Raw genomic sequence first — 27251 nt, forward strand, 5'->3', positions numbered from 1 at the left:
AGTTGTAATAGAAAATTCAAAATTATAATTATCTGAATAGCTTGTAAATTGTAAAATAAAAAAACAAATGAAACAAATACATTAAAAATGTAGAAAATTTGTAAAAAAGGAGAAAAAAAAAGAAATACTGAAAAGTAATGCGCCAAATATACATTAATATTTTTATCAAGCATAAGTTGTATAATAAGGTCTAAAATATATTTTTTAAATAGAAAATTAAATCTAACGTGAAAAAATAAAAGAATTTTGAATTCAAAAATTTTCTACTTTCTACTTGGAAGCTGGTTTTATTAATTATATTAATGATATTATATAATTAATATAACGACAATATTAACATAATAATAAAAATATTAATATTAAATATAATAAATATATGATGTCAATTATCTAATACTGAATTTTCATTATCAGACTATGGAAAATGGCACAAATAGTAATATTACATACATACAATAACTAAACTCATTTGACTGTTACATTATTTAGAATTAAAATTATATATCTATTGATATAAAGCAACCGGCCCCAGATAATGTTCCATCAGCGGCATCAGATTCTGGTGTCAAGAAACAGAGCGGACGAACAATAACCAAAGAGAAGAAAAGGAAGTCAGTCCTATAACAAATTATTTATCATTTTAAAAATGTAATACGAAGTGTAAGAATAAGTCTTACCTAGATTTGCAGCAATTTCCTCGTGTATATCACTGTTCTTACATAAAGCCAATCTTTCAAATCATCCACGAACTTAAAAAATGCATGTCTACAAGAACGCTTTAATAGTAAAATGCCAGAAACACCCCAAAAGCCTACAGCGAATCCAACTCCCATACCAAGGTAAAGCGATTTGTTGAATTCATCTTCTTGATTATCATGATCATCATGACTGTATGGAGAATCTTGAATATTGTCTTCTGGACATTTTTGTGGAAGTGGAAACCCACAAAGTGCAAGATTATTGCTATATGTAGAAGCATTAAAGGTCTGGAGTTGAGTACCCGATGGAATTTGTCCAAGAAAATTATTATGTGACAAATTCAAGGTATTCAAAAAATTTAAATTAGACATGCTTGCAGGAAGTCTGCCTGATAGTTGATTTTGAGACAAATCAAGTGACTCTAACTGCTTCAAGCCATCAATTTCTTCAGGGATTGCACCACTCAACTTGTTATTGGACAAGTTCAATTGCTTAAGACTTGAGAGGATTGCTATTTCTCTTGGAATCTCTCCTTCTATTTTGTTATTTGAAAGATCAATTATCCTAAATCATCCAAAATTTTTATCCAATATAGAAAAGTCATCTAGAAAAGTCATAGTCATCTAGAAAAGTCAAAGAACCAACGCCTGCTCAACACATCTAGAAAAGTCATCCGATACATAAAAGCCATAGTCATCATGAATGGTTGCATTAGAATTTCCATCAATCATGGCTTTTAAATTGTTCAAGCAATGTGGTATGGTTTTGTTGATATTGTTCATAGAGAGATCTAATATCTGAACATTTGTCAATTGGCACAACTGTAAGGGCATGCTTCCATAGAATTGATTGGATCGTAGGCTGAGATATTGCAAAGATGACAAGCTTTTTCCAAACCAAATAGGTATATTACCAGAAAATTTGTTACCACTTAGGTCAAGGAATTTCAGCTTTGTGCGATTCCTTAAAGAAAAAGGTAACTCTCCTGATAATTTATTGTTTTTTAAATTTAGTGTTTGGAGTTTGAAAAGGAATCCAATAGAAGAAGGAATTTTACTACACAAATCGTTGTTGGCTAAATTCAAGAACACTAAATTTTGCATATTCATAAAATCACGAGGAATTACTCCAGAAAATAGATTATTCGAAAGGTCAAAGTAGATAAGTAACTCAGATTTTGAAAAAAAAGGTAATGGACCAATAAAACAATTATCACTCACATCTATAATAGAGAAATGATTAGTCCCCACAAGAATATTTGGCACTGTTCCACTCAAATTATTAGAGGAGATATTTAAATATAAATAAACTGAAGACAAACCCCAAAACCAGTTAGGAACAAAATCAGAAATTCCAACATTTGAAAAATCGAGCGCATAATAATTATTTTGACTATGAAGCCATTTTGGGAAATGAGGCCCAATCTTGCAAGATGCAAGAATGATATATGTTAAGCTGGAAGGGGGAACCCAGTTGACACTTATATTCAAACTTAGAGAATTACCTGAGAAATCCAAAACAAATAATTTTGACATATTTGAGAAATGATGTTCGGAGACAACACCACTCAATGAATTCGAATTGATGTTAAATTGTTCGAGTTGAGACAGACATCCAATGCTTTTACTTATGGTTCCATTCAAATGATTGTTTCCGACAAATAAAAATCTTAAAGATGAAAATCTTGCAATATCATCAGGCAATGAACCTCCTATTTGATTGTAGTCCAAAGATAATGCCTCTAAAGATCTCTCAGTAAATCCGGATAGATTTTGGATCAAGTCAAAAAGTTTCATGTTGAACTTGTTGCGTGATAGGTCTAGAGCACGCAACTGAGACATGTTCCCAAAGGATTTTGGAATATAGCCCCCAACTGTAGTATTAGAGAGATAGAGATATTCAAGAGAAATCATTTTATCAAAATCAGCAAGAGCTGAACCATGTAAAATGTTAGAAGAAAGAACAAGAAGTTGGATATTCCTGGAGATGTTAGACAACAATGGATATATGGAAGGAATCACAAAGTTGTTGTCAAAGAGAGAGATCTCTGCAAGAGCGGAAGAAGAATTGATAGGGGAAAGTGGCAGAGTATTAATCTCATCTCCGGAAACGCAAGATTTTAGCCGTAATGTTTGAAGGTGAAGGAGCTTATAATTGTTAACTATCTGCAACCAATGGTTGGGGTTAACCAGTGGAATTCTACTTAGATCAAGTTTAGTTAAAGAGGAAAGACCAGAAACCCAATCGCTGTTTCCAATATCAATAAAATGATTATAACTCAGATCAAGAACTTGCAAGCTAGACAGATTCCTCAGCACAGAAGACATAGTTCCACCGAAATTAGCATTTGACAGATATAAGTATCTCAACTTGGTGAGAGAACCATTTTTATCAATTGGAAACTGAGTGCCACCAAAATCATTACCAATTAAATTCAAGTAAGTCAGATGTCTCAGATCAAGCAAGGAATGACTCATCTTACCTCTCAAACCCAAGATGAAAAGATGAAGCGCTGTAACATGACCTGTTCGGTTGCTGCAAGTGATGCCAAACCATTTGCAGCAATCTCTTTTGTCTTCTTCACTTCCCCAAGAAGAGAGACGACCATAGTGGTCTATAAGGTCACGTTTTATGCTAAGGAGTGCTTCTCTCTCCCTCTCTTTGCACAGAACAGAATCATTTCGGACTGCAGAAGCTATTAGGAAGTGCATTAGAAAGAGAAGAAGAGCAACAAACACAGAGAAAGGTTGAAGATGCATTATCACCATGATTACAATTTAGTATGTTTTGTAATAAATGACTGCTCTTTATTTATAGATAAAAAAAGTAAAGGACTATTAATAAATAAATAAATAATTAAAGTAAATTAGAATGCCTTTGAGACAGCAAACTATCAAATCAAACCCACTATAACTCGTGTAATATATAAATTAGAGCAACATATAAATTTTACTTCTAATAAAAATAGAAAAATCAATTTCATTGCAAAATTTAGAAAACGTTTTGTTTTTTTCTATCTCCATATTTTGTTTCTTTCCCGTCTCCATGCTTTAAACTGTTAATTATTGATGCTATTTCTATACTAAATTAAGAAAACAAGGTACACGGCTTGATATCAATTATTTTTTATTTTTGAATATGAATAAATATTTTTATTCAAATGTGGTAGAAAAACAACAATATGGAAAAAAATTAATAGTAAATATTTTATTTAATTATCAGTTATTGTTATAATTTTATTTATATTTTATTGATTATCGTGTTTAATTATTTTTTATAGGAAATTAAGATTATCAGCACAATTATAAATTAAATAATGAGTACATACAACAAGAAGTACCACGTGCAACACACGTGTAAAAGAACTAGTAATTAAAAAATAAATAAAACCAAAATTACTATTGTTTCAAAGGTTTATCGACTAGATATTTATATAAAATAAGGAAATATTTGAATTCATATTTCAGTTAAAATATCAAAAAAAAAATTCTTATGATGTTTAATCAAAATATTCAATAATTCAAATAATTCTCCCATTTATATCTTAATAAAAAAAAGAAGGAAATATTTGGAATATAAAATGAGCATGAAAGACCTAGCAAAGTCATGACAGTGATTATATATGTAGAATTAGGCTCCATTTGTTTCCGTAAAATAACTTTTACAAAATTATTTATTTCAATTTTTCGTTATTTGGAGCGTTCAAAAAAATAAATCAACAAAAAAGATTTTCTTGGTCAAAGGAAAATTAAGGCATTTTTAAGAAAAATGACTTCTCGTTTTCAAGAGATTTTGACAAACTTATTATAATCTTATAAATTCATATTTTGTTAATTTATTAATCATCGATAGCCGCTACCACCACTCACCGTTCACCACCAGACACCATCGGCCACCACCACTGATCATGGACGACTTTCATAATTTACTTTTTTTTTTTTTTTTGCATTTTTCTCATATTGAACAATAAAATTTTTAAAATACAAATTTATATTATTTTTATTTTTATGGTCTTATGAATTACATATTTTAATTTTTTTTTTTTTACCAATTTTCAAATGGCATCCAAACAATGAAAAATAAATCATTTAGAAAATATAGAAAATATTTTCCTTAGAAAATATTTTTCAAAAATATGTTATTTTCCAAAAATAAATAGAATCTTATAATGATATTAGGACTAAATTAAATGCATAGATATCAAAATTAGAAGGTAGACTCGAACGTCAACTTCTAAGTCTTTGCATGTATTTCGTGTTTCCAATCGTAAGTTTTATATGTAGACTTACTTTTAGACTTGGTTAGTTAGATGAAAAAGAAAATTGAATTTAAAATATAATTAAAATTACCTATAAAATTTGAAGTTTTTTTTAGTAATTTAGCCTTTCATTTTAGACTATCCCTCTATTATTATCGATTTGCATCTACAAAACAAAACGGCATAATATAGAAAATGACCACCGATGGCCTACAAGAGTCTAAGTCTATATTTATAGACTTACAGTGGTAGGAATAAATGGATAGATATCCAAGTCTAAGTCTAAGTCTAAGTCTTGCAGTGTATATTCCTCAAAGAAAAAATATAATTTCTTGATTCTGGACCACGTTTTATAAAAAATATTCTGAGTTTCACACATACCATGACTTTGTAGGGATGGCAAAATCAACCTCATCCGGCGGATATATATTTAACCATAATCCAATTAAATTCAAATTTTAAGATTTTGACTGGATTTGAGTAGCTAATAGACAAAACCTACAAATTTTATTTTGAATATGAGTAGAGTAATAGTATTTCTTTTTAGTGATTGTCCATTCTATTCATGACCTACTTGGTAATTGGTATAGCAAATTTGCGCCAAAGGACTAGTCAGAAGAGTCAAGACATACATTAATAGAAAGAGGCAAAAGTCACTAATTTATATGTATTTTCTTACTTCTACACCACGCTATAAAAATCAGATTCAAAGTCTTACCGTGTTTGAGTTACATCAACTAATCTTAGGATCTATATAGAATGGAGAATAAAATTCTAATTCGCGTTCCATTATTCACTAATATAAGTGATAGGAAAAATTTTATATAGAAAGGGAATTCATTGGACGTGAAAAATTTTGAAGGGTCGAATTGACAGCGAATTACTCTTTTTTTTTTTTTTTTACAAAAAAACCAAATACATTTTTCTTTTCAAAATAACACATATGTTAAACTAGAAGAAAATGTAATATAATAGAATAAAAGTCAAAGTCTTAGATTTCCTTAGAAATGTGGCTTGAATCTTCAAGGATTAGCTTAAATCTCCATGTGTGATAGTTAAATTTCAAGAAACCAAAGTTTAATTTATGTGTTTTCTTAGTAGAGAGTGAAGCAAAAATGGGAGAAGGGAGAAAGGGAGTATTCGGTTAAGAGGAGAGGAGAAGAGGAAATGAGAGAAAGAAAGAAGAGAAAGGGAATGCTTAGCGTAGTTGCAAAGGTGTTTATGGCATTTTTGTAATTACATAACAACTCAGCCACGGAGTTGTTCAATGGGTGGTTGAGATTGAGCCACATCTCCTTAGATCCAAAGGCTATAATTAATTTCTGCCACTGTTTCCATAAATTATATTTAACTCAACATATCTTTTCATACTTATTCAATTACACTAATCTCTGCACTTCCAAATTTCTAATTAAATCCTCAAAACATTATTCATAATAATTAATTAATCATAAGAAATTGAATGCATAGATATCAAAATTAGAAGGTTGACTCGAAAGTCAATAGACTAAGTCTTTGCATGTATTTCGTGTTTCCAACCGTAAGTTTTATATGTAGACTTACTTTTAGATTTAGTTAGTTAGATGAAAAACAAAATTGAATTTCAAATATAATTAAAATTAAATGTAAAATTTGATTTTTTTTTTTAGTAATTTAGCCTTTCATTTTAGACGATCCCTCTATTATTATCCTTTTGCATGTACAAAACAAAACGGCATAATATAGAAAATGACCACTGAAGGCCTACAAGAGTCTAAGTCCCTCTATTATTATCCTTTTGCATCTACAAAACAAAACGGCATAATATAGAAAATGACCACCGAAGGCCTACAAGAGTCTAAGTCTATATTAATAGACTTATAGTGATAGGAATAAATGGATAGATATCCAAATCTAAGTCTAAGTCTTGCCGTGTATATTCCTCAAAGAAAAAATATAATTTCTTGATTCTGGACCACGTTTTATAAAAATTATTTAGAGTTTCACACTTATACCATGAGTTTGTAGGGATGGCAAAATCAACCTCATCCGGCGGATATGTATTTAACCATAACCCAATTAAATTTTAAATTTAAGATTTTGACTGGATTTGAGTAGCGTATGGACAAAGCCTAAAAATTTTATTTTGAATATGGGTAGAGTAATGGTATTGCTATTATAAAACCGAACATGACCTGTACGAAATTCAAACCTTAATAGATTTAACAATTTATTATTTTTTAAAAATTATAGTATGAAAATTTTAACAAATTGAGTTATTTGTAGTAAATTATCTATATAAATTATAATTTTACTTTTAATTTAATGTAATATAACTTCATTCTAGTTTTCATATATTAATTTGAATTGGTCAAATTTTTAAAATTTTAAAATTTGAAATTTAAAATTTAATTTCTAATATTTCATTTAAACTTCAATTTCAAATAATGGAGAAAAATCATAGTGATAATAGTTATTTGGAGTGTTGAGATAATAATATTTTTTGTATGGTGACTTTTTTTTTTATGCAAACCATTGGTATCCTGACCTCATTACCAAAGACTGCCTAATTCGATTCGGGGTTTAGTCATAATTAAGGTCCTTCACCCCTCCTCGTAAGTGTGTTTAGCGGGGATCTGATCCGAGAGCTCTTCCCACATACCTAACCTATATTGTCAACTGTGTCACAACACATAGTTTATATATAGTGATTTTGTTGCTTGAGTTTTTTAGATATTCTATTAATTGATTTTTGTTATAATTACATTTGGGATAGTCTGCTATCATTACATTTGAGTAAAGTATTATGATAAGAATAACAATTTTGAAATTAAAATTTTAATTTATCATTCTTCAAACTTTATTTATGTATTAATTTAATTCATACTTTTTATATATTATCTAAATCATTTAGATAAATACTTTAATTTTTTTATTTCAATATAATTTAATTTTTAAACAATATAAATGAGTGGATAAATGGTATCCGTGGATAATGGATATCTATGAGTTTGAGTTATATCTACAACCCTTAGTCAGACCAGTATAACTAACAGGAAGAATTAAAATGACAAGGAAATTCGTCATGATAATGGATATTTATGTCAATTTCATTCTCAATTTTGATATTTTGTTGCAATAACATTCTAAATTGTAATTAGAATTTAAATTATAAATAAAAAGTACATTAATATAGAATCCACTCTTGACTTTAGGTTAACTTAATTCAATTTTTTTTTTACTCATGAATTTATTAAGTTTGATTGTTGTCTTGCATATTTGTTTTCATTCTATAATTATAACTATTTAATTGATTATAATTATATTTTATATTCTATTTGATAAAAAGTTATTTATAATTTTGAATAGTTTATGATTTAAATAATTTCATAGTAGCTTTTTTTTTTAGCTTTTATAATTATTTCAAAAATTACATTAAAAATCAAACAATAATAATAATTAGTTTATTGTTTAAGAAGTACTCTAATTTTTTTAAAAGGGATGTCTATGTATCACAAAATGCATTTTTTATCTATTAAAATATTAAAAAAATGATAATAGTGACTTTCCTTACTGTTAACCCAAGCTTCCACTCTTCAATAAATATATTAAATTAATCGAAACCTAAATTTAAGAGTGAACCCCTCCCCTGTGAACCCTATAGTAATTGTGAACCCCTCCCCCAAATATTGTCATATAATGAATATGACTAAGGGCAGAAATGCACGTGAATGTGTGAGTCGCCACCTTGTTTAATTATTTTAGGGTAAACTAGGAAAAAACCCTAAGTTGACTCCAATTTTAATTAACCTAATTACTAGGTTAATTATCCCAATGTTTAAGGCATAGTTTGCGAACCCGAGGTGGATCCCGAGACCATGTCATGTTGATGAACTAACCAATGAATGAATGCTTTGCAAGGTAAATGATGTAATTGGACCAATGAAATGTTTAAGTGATTTCGACTTGCCACTCGGGGTTAAATCCCAAACGTGCCTACGTACTTCCGTTTGAATGGAAGATCAAAGTCGACGTAGTTTGATAGGCCTTTTTTAAAGGGCTTTGAGTGGGTATGCTTAATGCATGAGTGTGTGTATGCTTCGTGCATTTTGTTTACGCATTTTGACATGGGTTGGAGCATCCACAAAGAATTACTGGGTGCTTTGGCCGAGAGATGGTGGGACACCACCAATACGTTCCACTTTTCTTGGGGCGAGTTGATAATGACCCCCACAGACTTTTCTGTGATCTCTGGGATCCCTTTTGGCATTCGACCGGTCGAGCTGTATAATGACTGGAGGACTGAGGTTTCTCCTGATCGGATGGTTGAGCTTATAGGGATCGACCTACCCCGGATTGTCGGGCCAAGCTCTTCTACTCCCGTTTTGAGCGTTTCCAGAAGCTGGCTATCCCTCTAGGGCCCCAACATTTATGCTAGATACAGGCAGGGAGAGCTAACGGCTACTCAGGTGGCCAGATTCACTTTGTTGCTGCTATTCGCTTCGACCTTCTGGTCCAACAGGAAAGAGAAGTTTAATCCTTCCATCTTGAAGAGTTTGAAAAATCTGGCCCATCTTGAGGAGTACGACTGGGCCGGCGCTATTCTGAGCCGCATGTATGATGACATGTGTGATCTGAGTCGGGGCCACTATAAACTCAGTGGGACCTACTACTTTTGGGAGGTAATGTAAAGAACATTCTCCCTTTTTGTGTTTTTCTGTTTATTATTCTTGATTTTTTTTCTCATTGATTCTTGTTTCCCCCTTTTTTTTTTGCAGACTTGGGCATTCGAGTACTTCCCGTATACTCGCCCAGAGCTCATTCGTGCTGATCTTGGGCTGAGACTGGTGCCTTCGGCTTGGAGATGGTACCGATCAAACCTTCATACCGTTCGGCGCAAAAAATCGCTGAGGGATCTAAGGGCCTTTTTTGATACTTGCACTCTGGAGCAGTAAGTGCTTAGTAATTCTTGAATATGTTAAATAAAAAGGATTTATTAACACATTTGCATCTTTCATAGGTTGAGGTGGGGCCGATGACTGCCCGTCTACAGAGTTGGATTGAGGCCGACCCCCATTTCTAGCGGTCGGATGCCTTGTCTCGGCGGAGGGTGGTCCTGTCGCACCCCGTCCTGAGACGATATTACTTGGGCGAGAGAGTAGACCTTCAGATAAGAGGCTGCCGTTCTGTCCCTTACTCCCCTCCCGAGGACAAGCGAGCGGGCAGGAAGATGACGCTTACCGATGCCCATACTGAGGGTGTTCCACATGTGGAGTTCATCCTGGGGGGAGATTATGACGAGTTCTGCAGAATCTTTTTGATGCACCCCATTAGAATCTTTTAGATAGTTTTAAGAGATCGGCACCTTCCCAGCCCCTTGACGCCACTTCTTCTCGGGCTTCGGGTCCCTCGACTAGGACTCCTAGGAGGAGGTCTTCGACCGATCCTTCTTCTTCCACTCCGGTTGAGGGTCCATCTCGGGCTGGGCATAGCCGCTCGTCAGGTCCGCCTAGGGCTCCCCGGGCCATCTCAGAGGCTACCGGGCCGTTTCATCCAGGCCTGGCCAACCTACGTCTTCCATACAGCATTTCCTACCATACTCCTGACGGCACTCTAGCTTTTCGAGAGGTCTCCCTGGAGAATGTGGATTGCTTGGATCTTCCTCCCGAGGACATTAATGAGGTAATGACTAATAAATCTCTCACAAAAAGGATTCATAAGAGATTTGATATTGACTTGTGTTTTTTGTATGATTTCCAAGTTCCTAACGGCTTGGTCAGTCATATGATGGAGCTGATGCTCGGGATGCAGCAAGAACTTTCTGCGTCCTGGACTCTGAGGGCCTTTGATGATCAGAGGAGGAGGAGGCCCCGTCGCTGACGCCATGGTTGCTAGATTTTTCCTGTTTTTTTCTTTGCCTGTATTTCTGTACTGAACTTTAACTGTACCTGCACTTGGTTAGTATTGAAAATTTATATGTATGCATGATTATCCATTTTGATTTGTAAGAAAACGAGATTTTTTTTCTCACTTTTTTTTTTTTACGGCGGCAGCTGCCGCCGCTGCCACCACCGGCGGAGGCAGCCGCCTCCGGGCGCGTTTTTCTATAAAAACCCTTTTTTTTTACACTCCCTCATTCTTTCTCGAAAGTCGTGCCAAAAAAACAGTTTTCAGCTAGTTTCTTCCCTTTTTCTCTCTTTTCCTTCTTCTTTTTTTCAAAAATGAACCCTTTTTATAACCACAACATGCACAGCTGGACTAAAAGTCTCTCCAAAGTCGAAAAGATCAACTTAGGGAGGTACGGTATTTCTCCTATCGTTACCCTTAGGGGAGTGGTAATTGACTGGGATTTTCTATGGGCCTGCATCAGACTTTAGGAGCCGGAGGCCCACATTTTCGAGTTCGGGGCCATGATGGAGGAGATGTGCCCTCTTTTTGAGGAATTCTGCGCTATTATAGGGTGCGATCCCAATGCCCCTTTAGTCAAGCATGAGGTAAAAATTGGGTATGTTCGGTCGTTTGAAAGCCTGTTTCAGTTCAGCCGGCCACAAGCTAGGGCCATGATTGTTGGTGACCAGAAAGCAATTCTGCTGCCCTTGATTGATGAATTTTTAGAGATTCAATCAAACGACCAAGACCGGATGAGGCTGAGAATGCGGGCCTTGGTTTTCTGCTTATTAGCTGGCTTCTTGTTCAACAAGGATCCAGGCTTTGGGGATCTGTGACATTGTACTGGCAGAGACTATCAGGAGCCTTGACAGAGCTGCTTTAGGCTTCGATGACTAGACGGTCTCTCCGATCATTCTCCAGGTATTTCCCCTTTTCCTCTTCCTTTTTTCTTCTTTCCTTTAGTTCGTTCCTTTGTAATAGAAAGGATCCATTACTCAGGTTTGGTTAAAGGACCACCTCCAAGTGGTTGCTGCTCCTACTTTCTTGCCTTATAACCCCTCTCAGTATCGTATGCGGAGGATCCTGATCACTCATCTGTCTACTGATGCATGGACCTCATGGCTGATTGAGTTGGGTCCAAATGAGGTACTGTGGTACATTTCCTGGTATGACATCACCCGCTTCATCCAGGTTAGCTTCTGCCACACCCGAGTTTACCTGCTAGGCCTTACACATTGCACGTGGTACTGCGCTTCGCGCGTTTTGAGGCAGATGGGAATAGACCACACTGTTCCGATTGTGGATGGCATTTCAGCTGATTCAGTCATCACTCCGAGTGTTACCCGAGCCGTCCTTAGGGCTTGGGTTAGAGACCATCACATGGTTAGGCCTTTACCTAATCCTGCCAGTGTCCAGACTTCTCCTGAGTATCAGACCTGGTTCATTGCCATTGTCTGGCTGGTTGAAAGGCCAAGGAGGAACGCACTGCTGAGTGCACTTGAAGGTTGGGCTCAGGCTGACACTGATAATGAGGTTGGGACTGATGAGGAGATTGTGTCGGCTCCCCGGACAGGCGAGGTTGGAGAGAGTTCAGCAGCTAGGGATGAATCGGAGGATGTCGCCCCACGAAGGCGACGGGACACCTAGACTCTTATAGGCTTATGGACTTTTGTTGTTTTTCCCCTATTTCGACTCTTTTGAGTTTTTATTCGGGACTTTGACTTTGGATTTTGGATTTTGTTCTTTGGCTTTGGATGTATGTTTTGTTTTTTTTTTTTTTTTTTTGGACTTAGACTTCATTATTTATTTATTTTTATTGGACTCATTTGCTTTCTGCTTGACTTCGGGCTGTTTGACTTTATTGCTTTAATTGGGAATGTGATTTGACTTTTAAGCTTTCCAAGCATTTTCCAACTTTATTTATTCAAGCTCTAATTTTTGCCTAAGCCGCCCTTTCGGGTTTTCAACTTAGCGAGCTACCCAATTTTTGCATAAGCCGCTCGTTTCGGGTTTTCAACTTAGCGGGCCCTGACTTTTGCCTAAGCCGCCCTTTCAGGTTTTCGACTTAGCGGGTTTTTCTCTTTTTTTTCTTTTCTTTTTCTTTTTTTTTATTATTGTTGGCAAAGAAGAAAGAATTATAGAATGATTTTCATTAATGTTTAGACCGTACCTAATGAGGGCTGCCTACATATCTCCGATACATAATTTCTTTTTTCCGAAGAGAATCAGGTCTAATGTAGTTCTTTTTACATTATGCAATGCTTATTATACAAAGTATCTTTTTAACTGATCTAAATTACATGGATTCGTGAATTCCAAACCATCCAAATCAGTCAAAATGACGGCTACGCCAGACAATATTTTCTTCAACACATAGGGTCCAGCCCAATGAGGACAAAACTTCCCACGTGGGTCTATGATTGGCTGTCTAATTTCCTTCAGGACCAAACAACCTTCTTCCAATTTTCAGTCTTTGACCTTCTTATTAAAATGCCGTGCCATTCTTCTCTGGTAAACTTGAGTTTGGTGGATCGCTTGCAATCATTTTTCGTCCATACCCAAGAGTTGCAAATGATAATTCTTAGCCCAATTTGCTTCGCTGATCTGGCTTTCCCGGATAATCCTCGCCGACTGAACTTCCAGCGCAATAGGCAACACTGCTTCCATATCATACACTAAGGAATACGGAGTTGCTCCGGTGGGCATTCTGATTGAAGTCCTATATCCCCATAGGGCATTCGGTAACTGTTCATGCCAAGCTTTGTGCTTTTTAACTGTCTTCTGCAAAATGACTTTTATAGCCTTATTTGCAGCCTCTACAACCCCATTTGTTTGCGGACGATAGGGTGAGGACTTATGATGTTGGATTCTCTTTTCTTTCAACAAATCAGAAAATTCACTCTGAAAGTGGGACCCATTATCAGTGATGATTTCAAATGGCATTCCGTACCGATAAAGGATGTTAGTACGAACAAACTGTGCTGCCTTCTTAGCATTCAAAACCGAATAAGAGGCTGCCTCAATCCACTTAGTGAAATAATCTACAGCAACCAGGATGAATTGGTGGCCATTGGAAGCCTTTGGGTGGATCTTTCCGATCACATCTATGCCCCAAGTTGCGAAGGGCCAGGGTGAAGCAATGGGATTCAAATTGACCGGAGGCTGTTTTTGCAGCTTAGTAAAAATTTGACACTCATGGCACTTCTGCGCGTGCCTCACGCAATCTGCATTCATAGTTGACCAGTAATAACCCAAGTTCATAATTTTTCGAGTCAGAGCTATTCCGTGCATGTGTGGACCGGACTCCCCGTTGTGTAAGGAATCCATAATGGTTTGAGCTTCTCTCTCATCAACGCACCTTAGGTGCAGGCCATTCCAACTTCTTTTATACAGAACTCCCCCAGTAAGGAAATATCCGGATGCTAACTGTCTCAATGTCCGTTGATCAGTTTTGGTGGATCCCTCCGGGTAGGCCTCATTCTGAAGATAATTCTGTATATCCCAATACCAGGGCTTGTCATCCACCAAATTCATGATATGTGCTGGCTGTTTCTGTAGCCGAACTGTCAGAGGTCGAATGACTTGGTCTCCCCCTACATTAACCATGGAGGCCAAAGTAGCCAGAGCATCAGCAAACTGATTTTTGGCTCGCGGCAAGTAGTGGAAGGATAAATCCTCAAATTGCTGAGCCAATTCGTCTAAGCGTTGTAGGTAAGGAACCAAACGCTCTTCCTTAATTTTCCATTTTCTCAAAGCTTGGGAGACTATTAAATTGGAATCCCCGAAAACCTTGAGGACCTTTATTTCCTTTTCCAGGGCTACTTCTAACCCCTTTATGCAAGCTTCATACTCGGCTTCATTGTTGGTGCAATCGAAATCTAATTTGACTGCGATTGGGACGTATTCTCCACAAGGTGTTTTGAATACGACTCCAACCCCATTTCCATGGTAGTTTGAAGCTCCATCGAAGTACATTTCCCACACTTCACTTTCCAAGCTCAACAAGTCTTCATCAGGAAATTCTACCTCCGGCATTTGGTCTTCGACCGGTAATTCTGCTAATTGATCAGCCAAGGCTCCGCCTTTCACTGCCTTCCGTTGTACAAATTTTAAATCATAGGCTGCGAGCACCGACACCCACTTAGCCATCATACTGTCAAGAATCGGCCTCTCCATAAGGAATTTCAAGGGGTTCGATTCAGAAATAACGTATGTGGTGTAGGACGAGAGGTAGTGCTGCAGCTCTGTACAAGCCCAAACTAGAGCCAGACACAACTTCTTTATCTTATTGTATTTTAGATCGTAGTCTAGCATCCTTTTGCTGAGGTAGTACACGGCATTTTCTACCCTGGTGTCTTCTGCTTGTTGAGCTAGCATTGCACCAATCGCTTCTTCTATCATTGATAGGTACAATAGCAAAGGTTTTCCTGGCCTTGGTGGCTGTAAGACTGACGGGGATAACAGATATTGCTTGACTCGGTCAAAAGCTTTCTGACAATCCTCATTCCATTTGACGGATACCCCTTTCCTGAGTAATTTGAAGATCGGACCACAAGTATCGGCCAATTGATTAATGAACCGGCTGATGTACTGTAGCCTTCCCAGGAAACCCCGAACTTCCTTTTCCGTCTTCGGTGCTGGCATTTCCAAAATGGCTTTGGCTTTTGAAGGGTCAATCTCTATGCCCTTCCGACTGACCATATGCCCCAGAAATACTCCGGATGTAGCTCCAAACAGACATTTCGCCAGGTTGAGCTTTAAATTATACTTTCGAAGTCTAAGGAAGAACTTCTCAAGTGCTGTTGTATGCTCTTTAGCTGTTTTTGATTTAACAACCATATCGTCCACATACACTTCTACTTCTTTGTGAATCATTGACAGCGGTTTTCGCAAGTGTACGAAATCGCAACAAGTAATATAGAGTAAGAGAGTATCGTATCCACAGGGATTGTTTATCAACTACCAAAATTATGTTAACCTATTATTATTTAGACGATGATAAGAGAGAATTGCTATAAGGTAAATAAACTTTAAAATGAAAACAGAAGAGATCAAACACAAAATTCAGGTGAAAAGAAATCAGAGAATTAAGCTACTAGGGAATTTGATTTCACTTAATTCTATCCAGCTTATTCTATTAGTTCATTAATCAATTTTAATTGTTCAAGTAGGAGAAACAACCCTAAGGTTACTAACAAGCTCTCCCGATTTATTGTTAGCTATTCTAATCCAGTTTAATTTCCTATCTTTTAATCGTGAAATTAAACATAAATCAGATCATTAGGTTTTATGGTTGTTTTGTGAGTTCACAACTTAATAATTTATTAACTTATGAAAACCCCCCCTTGAGTCAAACCATATAGCTTCTGCATCAAGTTATTATTCTCAAGTAAATTATTATCTTTTTCATATCAATAACCCTTCTCCCGAATGTGATTATTGAAATAACTCAATCGAGGGGAAAATTTTCTGCCTGGAAGCATTAAGCACAATAATAATTTATAACGAGAACAAAGAAAAATAAATCTAATATTATAAACTGGAATCGAATTAAATTACATCAAATTCCTAGTATAAGAGTTTAGCTGGACATAGTAATTAAATTAAACTCAATCATACTTGGATCATTCATCATATTTAAAGACAATAATAAAAGAAAGAAACAAGATGAAGAGTTAGAATAAAAACTGTATCACAACTATGTGGATGGCTTCCTTGATTCTTGGCACAATTCTTAGATGGTTGAAGTCTTGAGAGAGAGTAAATTATGTAGAGAGTAGTACAAAAAATGAGATCCCTAGCAATGAGAAGTTTCCCTCTTTATATAGAGCTCCTGGAGGTGAGTCCGATTCCTTTTAGGAAATAGAATCCTTATTTAGTGCAAAATCCTTTGTAGGAGATCATGACTGTTTAGGCTTTTGATTTCCTCTTGATTAGGACTCCTTTTTCTCCCAAAATAGGTCTAGGTCTCGTTTAGTGTGTTTAGGAAACTCCCCAAGGTCGGTCCATGTGAGAAAAAACTTGATTTGCGTATCTAGTTCACGCTGGTTCCGCCTGCGCAGCACGGGCGTGCTTCATGGCACGGGCTGGGTGTGCTTTAGTCTGAAAGTCTGGCTAGTGAAGCACGGGGTGTGCTAGGCAGCACGGGCTAATGATTTCCTGAGGCACAGGCGTGGCACCAAGCACAGGCAGGGCGTGCTTTCTTCTGGAAGTCTACCTAGAATTGCCATGGGCGTGCTAGGCTTGACACGCCCTGGTCTCATTGAAGCACGGCCGTGCCTTTTGACACCACCCTGGCCATGCCCTCTTCTATCTCTCCTTTGGTTTCCTTAGCTTCTAGCACGGTTGTGCCTTCTAGCACGGCCTGGGCGTGCTAGAAGCTAAGTGTCTTGCATTGTAAAGTTCTTTTTTGCGCCAAATTCCTACAATTATCTCTTAGATCAAGCGGATTAAGAATCAAGGAAGCTTTGAATACAATCATACTAGAATTGAATTAAAATCAAATTAAAGTAATAAAAACTTACTGAAATTCTAGTAAAAACTATATTAAAAACACTATGAAATTAACACCTATCAAAATTCCCCAAATTTAAACCATTGCTTGTCCTCAAGCAACAAAACTAAAAGAAAATAATTTGACGACACTAGCTTACCATGGTTGGAGATGATCTCAATAAACTTTCAAGATATCATGATTAGTAAACAAGTGAATAAGCTCAATCGTTCTCCATGCTATTCATACTTAAGCTTGACTTTTATTCTTGAATAAAGCACGTTCATTGAGTAAAATATAAGTTTAAAGAGATTGTCAACATTAATACTTATTCAATTTATGAATAATAGGGCATGAATCATCTAAAGAATTTTCAACCTTTTAAAATTAAGACAATTGATAGTGCAAAAGTGGCATTCCCATATGCAGAATTAGTCATCCTTTCTCCACGATTTAAATGCATACGATTAAAAGATCAAAAGGTCTTTATTTTGGGTTGTAATGGGGCTTTCTTAGTGTAAATTTTGCTTAATCAAACAAAGGGATAAAAGGTAGACACGGAGTACAAAAGAATGTATGATATTCAGGATTCTATTTTAATTTAGAAAAATATTTTACTGGTTCTGGGGAGTATCTGTTTTGAATTTTTTTACTAGCTAGAGGCATCTTGGGCAAGGTCTTTTCCATAATATTTTGGTACTTTTCTTCCTTGCTTTTTCCATTCTACTTAAATTCTTTTCATTGTGCCTCTTTCTTGATTCTTTCTTCTTTATTTGGTAAGCTTGCTAGCATTAATTGATAAATTCTCCCTTTTTGTTGCTATATTCTAATTAAAAGTCGAATCTTTCAATCATACAATCCCTTCTACTTAGGGTAGGACATTTGAATTTGGCTTTAAGGGCTTGGTTTATTGAGGGTGAAGAAGAAAATTTTACAGTTTATGGCTTCAAAGTTGGTTCGAGGGTCATATTTTTAACTTAGGTGGTCTAGGCTAAGCATAGGTTTCAACAAAAATGCCTAAATCATTTCTTTCAAAAAGTAAACATTTAAATTTTTCGCCTTGAAGGGAGCTCTAATTTTTGTTCTAGGAATGCCAAGGTTAAAATAACTTTAGAGTAAAACACACCTATACATCATAGCTTTCATAAAAATCAGTGTTAAAAAAAATCTAGAGACAAATAGTTTAGATCAATGAACATGTTGAAGTCAAGATTCCAAATTCAGAGCTTAAGTATAGTAGAATTTAGAATCAATTATATTTAAAACTCGTTACTAGACATGAGAACCTTCAAGCTTGCTTGTAATCATTCCAACCATGTTAAGCAAAAACAAAAAATTTTTTTTTTAGCCTAAAATTTCCTTCCCCGAATTCAATCAATCACATTGTCCCCAATGTGTATAAATTCCCCAAACTTATTGCATTACTAGAAGGAAAGCAGTAAGACAGTGGAAGAACCTTACCAACATTGTATTGAATAATACAATAGAACGGGTGCGGAATGTGTCTTAGCTAAAAGAGCAACTAAACATTAAGAACAAAAACTACTAAAAAGTTATAAGAATTCAAATAAACAAACAAACTAAAAAAAAATGAAAATAACCAGGGCAATGTATTAGGACCAAAATAACAAAAGAAAACAAAAGAGAAATGAAAAATCCATCAATTCTCCGATGGTGGGGGTGGTTGTAGAAGCTGGAGAATGGTCTGGAGCTGGCCTTGCATGGTATCCAGTCTAGAATCAAGGCTGCCGTTCATGATCTCGATGGACTGGAAACGGTCTGTGATTATTGTTTCCATCCCATTAAGGCGCGTGTCAAAAAGGTCCATTCGGGACATCATTCTTGCAAGGACCTCATCATTTGACATGTTGGACGTACCTTGGAACGATGGACCAGCGCCGGATGTACCTGCACCAAAAGAAGAGGTAAAAGGTGGAGGGATATCCTCCTCCATGTCAGCACCGCCTGTGGCCTCGGCTCCTTCATTATCAGAATTATTCTCTGGGGCGCCTACAACTCGATATGCATCCCCGACTTTTTCAATCAATTTCATATGTATCATAACATCTACATCCAGTCTGGTACCACGCCCCCCTCCTACACTATCATAAATTGGCCTAGCCGGGTTCCAAACCTATAAATATCTAGCAATTCGGGTCACAAAAGACCCCATCATTATAGCCCCTTTGTCGGCTCTAGCCACCCTCGCAAATCTCTAGCAGAGCCAATATCCAACATTCAATAGAACCCCATTTTCAATAGCCCACAGAAAATATAGTTCATTCAAACTTAACACCCCGTCACTCTCACTCCTTTCAAAAATAGTATTTGACAAAATTTGTGAATGTATCTCAGGGAAGGTTTTTTTAATTTGGATGCTTTGAATATCTAGGATTATAATTTACTTCACCTGTAAATTCTTGCCATGTAGTATGTGCATTAAAATCACTAGATATTTGAATTTGACTATTTTCTGTGGGAAATCCGAAAATTTGGCTAATCTCATTCACAGACAGTTCAAAATCTTGACTAAGAAGCCTAAAGCGAATTTTGCTCGGTGGAGATGTAGGCAAAAACCGGATAAAAGAAGAATAAGAACTTAAAAATTCTAGAGTTAATGGAGCATATACCAAGTCCTTCATCTCAAGAAATTGTCCCCACCCTATTCGTCTAAGAGGTTCTAACACAATATCTCTAAGACCCACTTGTGCTAAAGCACCCTCATCAATGAATCAATTTGGTAAAATAGGCCTAAGAGTTAGTTTTGTGTACCTTTCCTGTTGCTCGGATGAGGCAAAGTCGAATGGAAGTGCAGGAGGTGAAGGAGGTTGAGGAGCCGTGGAGGATCGCGTAGTTGAACGCTTTCGAGCAACAACAGAGGATGCGGGTCTGCTGCGTTTGTATCTTGGAGGCATTGTTGGAGTTGATTATCTGAAATTTTTGGTGGAGAGTGTTTGATTTGAGAGAAAAGGGAGAAGAAAAGGGAAAATTTGAGAGAGAAGAGGTGACGGCTAGGGCATGCGAAGTGGTAAATGAAGCGGTTGAAGGCATGCTCTTTAAATAGGGGCGCCAATTAATGCGTGTGTCTGATCGTGGCACAGCCGTGCGGATAAGCACGGCCTGGGCATGCTCTCCTCTGACCTGCAAAACAAAAGAAGAAGCGTACCTGGCACGGGCGTGCTTTTCTCTGACCTTTTGGCTGATAATTATCGCAGAAGTAGCACGGGCGTGCTACTTAGCACGGCTTGGGCGTGCTCTTCTCTGCCTCTCAGATTGAAGAGTGCCTGTGGGCAGCACGGGCATGCTATCGAGCACGGCTTGGGCGTGCTTGTCCCTGTCTCTCAAGTGACCTTTCCCCCTTTTTCTATGGCACGGGTGTGCTGCTGGGCACGCCTTGGGCGTGCTCCTCTCTGACATTCAAGTGTGTTTGTACCTCTTCTTTGGCACGGCCGTGTTGATAGGCATGGCTAGGGCGTGCTCTTCTCTGACTCTCAAGTGACAGCACCCTTGAAAAACGCACGGGCGTGCTGGCTCCTCACCCCATGGCACGGGCGTGCCACATAGGACGGCCAGGGCGTGCTTTTCTCTGGATTTTCACTTTTTCCTACAAAAAACTCTAACTAAAACAAAAGAACACTTATGGAGAAAATTTGGGAATTTGACAAATAAAATAGAAAATAAAAACAAATAAATGGAACGAAAATTTAGCAAGAAAATTAAATGGGTTGTCTCCCACAAGCACTTTTGTTTAACGTCGTCAAGTTCGACGCACTTAGCCTAGTTTAGGCTAAGCAAGACCTATTGTACTCTTGATGGGTTCAAAGTTGTCATTATGGTAGCTTCTCAGACGTTGAGCATTTACCTTGAAACTTCGATTTGACTTACCATCCAGTATTTCAATCGTGCCATAAGGAAAGATTTCCTTGATTGTGAATGGTCCAGACCATCTAGAGCGCAACTTACCAGGGAATAACCGGAGCCTAGAGTTATAGAGCAACACTTGCTGGCCTACCTTTAGATCCCTCATGATAATGCGCTTATCGTGCCATTGTTTAGTGCGATCTTTGTATATTTTAGCACTTTCATAAGCATGGAGGCGCAACTCATCCATCATGTTTAGCTGTAACAAGTGCTTTTGTCCCACTTCTTTGGCATTAAAGTTAAGAAATTGAATGGCCCAAAACGCCTTATGTTCTAACTCTACAGGAAGATGACAAGCCTTACCATACACCATACGATATGGAGACATACCTATAGGCATTTTGAATGCCGTTCTATAGGCCCATAGAGCATCGTCTAGCTTTTTAGACCAATCCTTTCTTGATTGTCCAACAGTGGTTTCGAGGATCTTTTTGATTTCTCTGTTAGTGACCTCTACTTGTCCACTTGTTTGAGGATGATATGGAGTACCTACACGATGAGTGACACCATATTTTGCAAGAAGGGAATCTAAATATTTATTGCAAAAATGCTTACCTCCATCCGTGATTATTGCTCTAGGAGTGCCATGCCTTGTAAAAATGTTTTTCTTGATGAAGCTCATCACACTTTTGGAAGAGCAACAGCCTCTGCCCATTTTGACACATAATCCACCGCCACTAGAATGTATTGGTTTGAATATGATGGTGGAAAAGGTCCCATGAAGTCCAAACCCCATACGTCGAAGATTTCGACTTCAAGGATGCTATTTAAAGGCATCTCATGTCTCTTCGAAATGTTACCTAACCTTTGACAACGATCACAAAGACGAACATAGTTATAAGCATCTTTGAAGAGATTAGGCCAATACAAACCACTTTCTAGTATACGCGCAGCTGTTTTGCTTGCTCCAAAGTGACCTCCACATTCCATTGAATGGTAGAATTTGAGGACACTTTCTATTTCAATTTCCGGTATACATCTCCTGAATAGCTGATCACTGCAATACTTGAACAAAAATGGCTCCTCCCAATAGTAGAATTTGATATCATGAAAAAAATTTTTCCTTTGTTGGTAAGAAAAATTGGGAGGAGGAATTTTGCAAACAAGATAATTAACTATGTCAGCGTACCAGGGGGTTTGAGCATTTGCTACTAGGAGAAGTTGCTCATGGGGAAAGCTTTCATTGATTTGTAGCTCGCTTGTATCTTCTTCCCCCAATTCAAGTCTGGAAAGATGGTCAGCAACGAGGTTCTCGGTCCCCTTTTTGTCGCGAATTTCTAAGTCAAATTCTTGCAATAGAAGTACCCAACGAATGAGTCTCAGTTTTGCATCTTTCTTTTCCAGCAAGTATTTGATGGCTGAGTGATCTGTGTAGACTATTGTTTTAGCTCCAATTAGATATGCCCTGAATTTGTCAAAAGCAAAAACAATAGCTGGCAATTCTTTTTCCGTAGTTGCATAATTTAGTTGCGCATCATTTAATGTGCGACTTGCATAATAAATAACATGCAACTTCTTGTCTTTTCTTTGTCCAAGAACAGCTCCAACAGCATGATCACTAGCATCACACATGAGTTCAAAGGGTAAAGTCCAATCTAGTGTAGTGATGATCGGGGCAGAGATTAACTCCTTCTTCAACCTGTTAAAAGCATCTAAACACTCTTTGTCAAAATCAAAAGGAACATCTTTAACTAATAGATTGCAAAGAGGTTTAGTATTTTTGAAAAGTCCTTTATGAATCTCCTGTAAAACCCTGCATGCCCAAGAAAACTTCTTATACCTTTCACTGTGTTAGGAGGAGGTAGTTTTTCAATTACCTCAATTTTTGCCTTGTCTACTTCAATCCCTTTTTGAGAGATTTTATGCCCTAAGACAATACCTTCACTAACCATGAAGTGACATTTTTCCCAATTGAACACAAGGTTAGTGTCTTCACATCGTTGCATTACCAAAGATAAATTATGAAGGCATGCATCGAAAGAAGAACCAAACACAGAAAAGTCATCCATGAATATTTCAATAAATTTTTCCACCATATCAGAAAAGATGGACATCATGCACCTTTGAAAGGTTGCAGGGGCATTGCATAGCCCAAAAGGCATTCTCCTATAGGCAAAAGTGCCATAAGGACAAGTGAATGTAGTTTTCTCTTGGTCTTCAGGAGCTATGGGTATTTGAAAGTACCCTGAATAGCCATCTAAGAAACAATAAAAAGGATAACCTGCAAGTCTTTCAAGCATTTGATCAATAAAGGGAAGGGGAAAATGGTCTTTGCGTGTTGCTTTATTTAGTTTTCTATAATCTATGCACACACGCCAACCTGTGACTGTTCTTGTGGGGATTAGATCACTGTTTTCATTAGAGATAACAGTCATACCTCCCTTCTTTGGAACAACTTGGACAGGGCTTACCCAATTACTGTCTGAAATCGGATAAATGATACCGGCATCTAGGAGTCTGATGATTTTAGCCTTGACTACCTCCTTCATGTTTGGATTCAGTCGCCTTTGGTGCTCAATTGAAGGTTTGTAGTCTTCTTGCATCAAGATTTTATGGATGCACACACTCGGGCTTATTCCTTGAAGATCCAAGATAGACCACCCTAATGCTTTCTTGTGCCTACGTAGAACCTGCAACAACCTTTCCTCTTGATCAAGTGTTAAGTGAGAAGAAATAATAACAGGAAAAGAATGGTTCTCACCTAAGAATGCATGTTTTAAATGAGGTGGAAGTTGTTTTAGTTCATGCTTAGGTGGTTCCTTTTCTTTTTCATTCAGGGTGCTTGGTTCATTCATGTTGTTTTCGACATGCAAAGTGCTTTCCACACATTCATCAACAACATCAATTCTAAAACAGTCTCCATAGTCCATAGGAAGTTTACAAGATTTAAGTACACCAAATACAATCTCTTCCTGTCCAACTCTTAGAGTCAACTTACCCTCATAGACATCAATTAATACTCTTGCAGTTGCAAGAAAAGGTCGTCCCAAGATTAGAGATCTTTCCCTGTCTTCATCAATGTCAAGAATAACAAAATCAACAGGAAAGATGAATGTACCTACTTTCACAAGCACGTCTTCTACAATCCCTCTAGGATATTTAATTGAACGATCTGCTAATTGCAAAGACATCCTTGTTGGTTTAAGCTCTCCCATACCTAGCATCTTGAAAACTTCATAGGACATAAGATTAATGCTAGCACCCAAATCCGCCAAAGCCTTTTCAAAGTCAAGATTACCAATGTTACAAGGGATAGAAAAACTTCCTGGATCTTTTAACTTTGGAGGCAATTTGTTTTGGATAATTGCACTGCACTCCTCCGTTAACATTACCGTTCCCTGATCATCAATTTTTCGTTTCTTGCTTAAGATATCTTTTAGGAATTTAGCATAGCTAGGCATTTGAGCAAGAGCTTCAGCAAAAGGAATATTGATTTGAAGCTTCTTAAACACATCCAGGAACTTAAGGAAGCTCTTGTCATCTTGTGCTTTCTTTAATCTTTGTGGAAAGGGAACAGGGGGAACATAGGGTTTTACCTTTTCCTGTTCTTCTAAGTCAATGATAGGCACCTTTGGCTGTTCTCTTTCTTCCTTTTCTTTCCTTGGTGGTTCATCCCACTCCTCAAAGTGATAACCTGCACTTGTTCTTTTGGATTCTTTTCAGTATTGCTAGGTAACGTACCTTGAGGTCGAGATGCCATCATGTTTGCAAATTGCCCTAGTTGAATCTCCAAATTTCTTATTGCAGCCTGCTGGATTTTATGGTTCTCTCTAGTTTCATTCATGAACTCCATGTGTGATTTGGAAAGAGCAGTGAGGAGATCATCATGGGATTTCTTTTCTGGAGGGTGGAAACCAGGTGGTGCATTCAAGGCATTGTTAGGATTACTGTAAGATAGATTAGGATGGTTCCTTAACCTGTTATCATATGAATTTGAATAAGGGTAATTTTTTCTTCCTTGATTCATCACATAGTTCACTTGCTCCAAAGTTTGTGGATTTAAAGAGTCCATGATGCATTCTCCAATTCCATGTTGCCCATTACACCTATCACAAACTTGCATGACAGAATTCACAGGATTAGTAGTTAACATGTCCAATTTCCTTACCATGTTATCCACCTTGGCATTGAGTGCTGTAATGGCGTCTATTTCATAGACTCCTACAGTTCTTCTTCTTTCGGTATTGTTTTGGTAGTGGCTGTTGCTTGCCATCTCCTCTATCAACTCATATGCTTCATCAATTCCTTTCTTTTCAAAAGATCCACCTGCAACTGCATCTAACCACTTGGGCAAACTGTGATGCGGGCACTTTCTTAACAAGTCCTTGAATCTTTCCCAAGCTTCATACAAGCTCTCCTGATCATGATGAGCAAATGTCATTATCTCATTGCGCAACTTGGTGGTTTTTGAGGATGGAAAGAATTTAGCTAGGAATTTTTGAGCTAATTCATCCCATGTTGTAAAACTCCCAGCGGGACACGATTGTAGCCAGGACCTTGCTTTATCCCTAAAAGTAAATGGAAAAAGTCTTAATTTGATTGCATCTTCCGAAACACCATTTTGTTTGAATGTGTCACAAATTTCCAAAAAATTGGTGATGTGAGCATTAGGATCTTCACTAGGCAACCCCCCATATTGGATCGAGGTAGATAGCATTTGGATAATTGTGGGTTTAATCTCAAAGTTATTAGCTTCTATCCTAGGTCTTGTAATACTTGAGGTTGTCCCATTCAGATTAGGTGTTGTATAATCCCTTAAGGTACGGACCGGATGTTGAAGTGGTGGCCTGACTATGTTTTCATTCTCGTTTTCGTTTTCGTTGGCCATGTCTGCTTGTTGATCGAGTTTTATTTCTCGTGCTTTTCTTGCAGCGTTGTGCCTTCGAAAGGTTCTTTCAATTTCCGGATCAAAGATTAGAGGTTCAGTTTTCCTTGATCTTCTTTGCATAAAACACCTGGAATACTTCTTAAGAGAAAATTAAATAAAAATAAAAGAGTGTCTAAATTAACAATAGGGTAATTCGTATTGATATTGATACGCCAATCCCCGGCAACGGCGCCAAAAACTTGACAGCGGTTTTTGCAAGTGTACGAAATCGCAACAAGTAATATAGAGTAAGAGAGTATCGTATCCACAGGGATTGTTTATCAACTACCAAAATTATGTTAACCTATTATTATTTAGACGATGATAAGAGAGAATTGCTATAAGGTAAATAAACTTTAAAATGAAAACAGAAGAGATCAAACACAAAATTCAGGTGAAAAGAAATCAGAGAATTAAGCTACTAGGGAATTTGATTTCACTTAATTCTATCCAGCTTATTCTATTAGTTCATTAATCAATTTTAATTATTCAAGTAGGAGAAACAACCCTAAGGTTACTAACAAGCTCTCCCGATTTATTGTTAGCTATTCTAATCCAGTTTAATTTCCTATCTTTTAATCGTGAAATTAAACATAAATCAGATCATTAGGTTTTATGGTTGTTTTGTGAGTTCACAACTTAATAATTTATTAACTTATGAAAACCCCCCTTGAGTCAAACCATATAGCTTCTGCATCAAGTTATTATTCTCAAGTAAATTATTATCTTTTTCATATCAATAACCCTTCTCCCGAATGTGATTATTGAAATAACTCAATCGAGGGGAAAATTTTCTGCCTGGAAGCATTAAGCACAATAATAATTTATAACGAGAACAAAGAAAAACAAATCTAATATTATAAACTGGAATCGAATTAAATTACATCAAATCCCTAGTATAAGAGTTTAGCTGGACATAGTAATTAAATTAAACTCAATCATACTTGGATCATTCATCATATTTAAAGACAATAATAAAAGAAAGAAACAAGATGAAGAGTTAGAATAAAAACTGTATCACAACTATGTGGATGGCTTCCTTGATTCTTGGCACAATTCTTAGATGGTTGAAGTCTTGAGAGAGAGTAAATTATGTAGAGAGTAGTACAAAAAACGAGATCCCTAGCAATGAGAAGTTTTCCTCT

General features: G+C 36.8%; 1 protein-coding gene and 1 non-coding gene across 3 annotated transcripts; one reads left to right on the plus strand and one right to left on the minus strand.

Annotated features, from left to right (window-relative positions):
• Positions 1-375: 375 nt before the first annotated feature.
• LOC149493597 (receptor-like protein EIX1) lies at positions 376-3497 on the minus strand. 2 transcript variants are annotated; one of them, XM_089725676.1, is made up of 3 exons: positions 3182-3497; positions 678-1234; positions 376-559 (listed from the first exon to the last, which is right to left on the minus strand). In XM_089725676.1, the coding sequence occupies exons 1-2, from the start codon at positions 3465-3467 to the stop codon at positions 678-680; spliced, it is 843 nt and encodes a 280-aa protein (XP_089581802.1). In that variant the 5' UTR covers positions 3468-3497; the 3' UTR covers positions 376-559. The 2 variants fall into 2 exon arrangements, with proteins under 2 accessions (XP_089581802.1, XP_089581801.1); XM_089725675.1 differs by having other exon boundaries at positions 678-3497.
• Positions 3498-25532: 22035 nt separating this feature from the next.
• On the plus strand, positions 25533-25638 carry LOC119370960 (small nucleolar RNA R71). The gene has a single exon (XR_005178514.2). It is a non-coding gene; the product is annotated as a small nucleolar RNA R71 (small nucleolar RNA).
• Positions 25639-27251: the final 1613 nt, after the last annotated feature.

This window comes from Jatropha curcas, chromosome 9 (assembly GCF_041381405.1).
Source record: "Jatropha curcas cultivar XTBG-Jc1 chromosome 9, XTBG_Jcur_1.0, whole genome shotgun sequence".
In the NCBI taxonomy this organism is placed as follows: Eukaryota; Viridiplantae; Streptophyta; class Magnoliopsida; order Malpighiales; family Euphorbiaceae; genus Jatropha; species Jatropha curcas.